The 935-nt window shown below is 61.9% G+C and overlaps 1 protein-coding gene across 1 annotated transcript in view; it reads right to left on the bottom strand.

The window, feature by feature from the left end:
* gsc (goosecoid) overlaps positions 1–357 on the bottom strand; it is a 1,489-nt gene extending 1,132 nt beyond the window's left edge. The window contains exon 1 of the mRNA XM_028993962.1: positions 1–357. This exon is cut by the window's left edge and continues 10 nt beyond it. Within this exon, the coding sequence (XP_028849795.1) occupies positions 1–240 (240 nt within the window). The 5' untranslated portion in view covers positions 241–357.
* Between the last annotated feature and the right edge of the window lie 578 nt (positions 358–935).

Below are 935 nucleotides of genomic sequence, written 5' to 3'. Positions count from 1 at the left end.
GCACGGGCACGGCACCGCCCCGCAGCACGCCGGCCCGCCGGGCCCGCCGTAGTAGTAGCCGCCGCCGTAGCCCGCCCGGGCCCCGGGCCCGCCGTGCGGGTACAGGCCGCCGTACTCGGGGCACAGGGCGTCCGGCAGGCCGGGGAAGAGGAGCGGGCCGCCCCGCGGGAGCAGCAGCGGGTCCTTGCAGCCGGCCCTCCCGGCCAGAATGCTGTCGATGCTGAACATCCCGGCGGGCATCACGGACGCGGCGACGCGCGGTGGCTCCTCCGCATCACCGCCGCGCGGACCGACGGGAAAAAAAACCCAGAAAAAAGCCCCCCAAAAAGCCCCAAAAGATCCGGCTCCTCTCGCTCCGCTCCGCGGCCGGACGCGACTTCCCGACTCGGCCGACCCCCGACGCGCTTTTATACCGCCGCTGACGTCACAGGGCGCGCCGCTCTGTGTATTGCGCGTAATTCGATTAGATTAGTTCGTACCGCCGACACCCGTCCACAAAGCTGCAGGTAATGGCGCGTATTTACCGCGTGTGTGTGTGTGTGTGTGTGTGTCTCCGAAAAGTTTTATAACCGTTTCTTTATAAAAAAAAAAAAGTTTATTTCCGACGTGCAGATAATATGATTGATGCTTATTAAAAAAAAAAAAATAAGCAATTTGGCGCGGAACCGGACCGCGGCGCGCCGCGGGGGCGAACTGTGGCGCGAAAGTTCCACGCGTCCGCGCGTGCGGCGCGCGTAATGCGCGTTATTTCGCCGACGGCCGGTGCGACACGATTAACCTGTTCGCTCATCATCATCATCGCCGCCATCGTCTTCGTCGGCGGCGCCGGAAAATTCACTTAATTTGCCCGCAAATTCGTGTGTGATTTTCGGCGACTCGCCGCGTTTATTTGCTGCTGATCAAATAAAAGTCGGCGTGGCGCGGATCTCGTCGAG

Source organism: Denticeps clupeoides, chromosome 1 (genome assembly GCF_900700375.1).
Source record: "Denticeps clupeoides chromosome 1, fDenClu1.1, whole genome shotgun sequence".
NCBI lineage: Eukaryota > Metazoa > Chordata > Actinopteri > Clupeiformes > Denticipitidae > Denticeps > Denticeps clupeoides.
This window is presented reverse-complemented; position numbering and strand designations above follow the sequence as displayed.